The sequence below is a fragment of the Nicotiana tabacum genome, chromosome 23 (assembly GCF_000715075.1).
Source record: "Nicotiana tabacum cultivar K326 chromosome 23, ASM71507v2, whole genome shotgun sequence".
Classification (NCBI taxonomy): domain Eukaryota; kingdom Viridiplantae; phylum Streptophyta; class Magnoliopsida; order Solanales; family Solanaceae; genus Nicotiana; species Nicotiana tabacum.
The window spans coordinates 4600214-4601624 of record NC_134102.1 but is presented as its reverse complement, the minus strand read 5'-3'; the positions used below and the strand labels follow the sequence as shown (position 1 = coordinate 4601624).

General features: G+C 37.8%; 1 protein-coding gene across 1 annotated transcript; it reads right to left on the bottom strand.

The window, feature by feature from the left end:
• Positions 1-357: 357 nt before the first annotated feature.
• LOC107763316 (uncharacterized) lies at positions 358-1098 on the bottom strand. Its single transcript, XM_016581794.2, has one exon. The coding sequence runs from the start codon at positions 964-966 to the stop codon at positions 604-606; it is 363 nt and encodes a 120-aa protein (XP_016437280.1). The 5' UTR covers positions 967-1098; the 3' UTR covers positions 358-603.
• Positions 1099-1411: the final 313 nt, after the last annotated feature.

Below are 1411 nucleotides of genomic sequence, written 5' to 3'. Positions count from 1 at the left end.
ATAAACCCTTTCAGTAGACAATATTCAATCCTTAAACAAAAAAGAAATCTGTTTTCACTTCACATGGAAGAAAAGAAAAAAGAAATTTATAGTCAACCAACTTTCTACCTGGTTAGAAACCTCCCACCCCATCACCCCTCAAGCCACAAACCAAACACAATTTCAAAAATAAATAAAATATATATGACAGCCCGTTGCACTAAGCTTCCGATATGCGCAGGGTCCAGAGAAGTGTCGGACCATAAGGGTCTATTGTACGCAGTCTTATCCTGCATTTCTGCAAAGAACATGTTTACACGGCTCGAACCCGTGACCTCCTTGTCACATTTACCAGGTTTTCCTTCTAAAATAAAAATATAGAAAGAAAAAAATGGTAGATGATTTCTTTTATCTATTTAAAATTTGGTGAACAAAGTTATATGATATTTGTACTGACCAAGATAACAAGTACCGACTGAATAATCGAGACGCACGCAAACAAACTCATTAAAATACCACGGTAAAAAATAAAGAAAGAAAAAAGAGTGAAGCCTCAAGAATAGTTACTAGTTACAACTACCCTAAAATGGAATTATATTACTACAACTATTTTCTATTTCTCTCTTACTTCTTTACTTCTTCTGTTGCTGTTGTAGTGGTAGCTTCAGCTGCTGGTGGTGGTGGTGGTGGTGGTTTAGCTTCTTCTTGTGGCGGCGGCGGCGGCGGAGCAGTTGAAACACCACCATCAATGCAACTTCTGCATTTCCTCTCAACCCAACCTTCAATATCATCTTCACCTGAACCACTAAAATGTCTACCACCACATAACCTAGCAATTATACCAGCAATAACACCAAGTATTGTTATCACTGCTAATACAACTAACAGTGTTTCTATAGATGTATGTGTTGAGTGGTTTTCCTCCACCATTACCACCGCCACCGGCGGCGCTTCCACTAGTGGTGGCAGTTCTTTCTCATTCTCCATCTTTTTTTTGAAATTTTTTTTTTTAAGTTCTTGAAACTATGACAAAATGAAGTTTTTTAAGTTGAGGTGAAAAATATGGATGACAAGGGTTGAAAGAGAGAGTGAAAATGAATTTGAGAGGAGTCGTGGGTTGTACTTGGAGAGTTTATTAGAGTGTTAGAGAGGGCTGAGTTGGAAAAAGAAAATCGTTTTTTTAAAAGTATATATGGTTGGTTGATGGTAGATAGTAAAAATTTGTGGGTGAAAGTTAAAAGGACAGGCCGGTGTACGTATTCTTTATTTGCTCATATCCGAGGAAGGACCGTATGATGTAGGCAGCTTACTATGATGTCACAGTTTGATCCCGTGACTTTTAGGTTACATGGAGATAATTTGACCGTTGTTCCAAAACTCCTCTTCCTGTGGGTGAAAGTTGAGATAGTAAAACACTAAAGCTAGCATATAG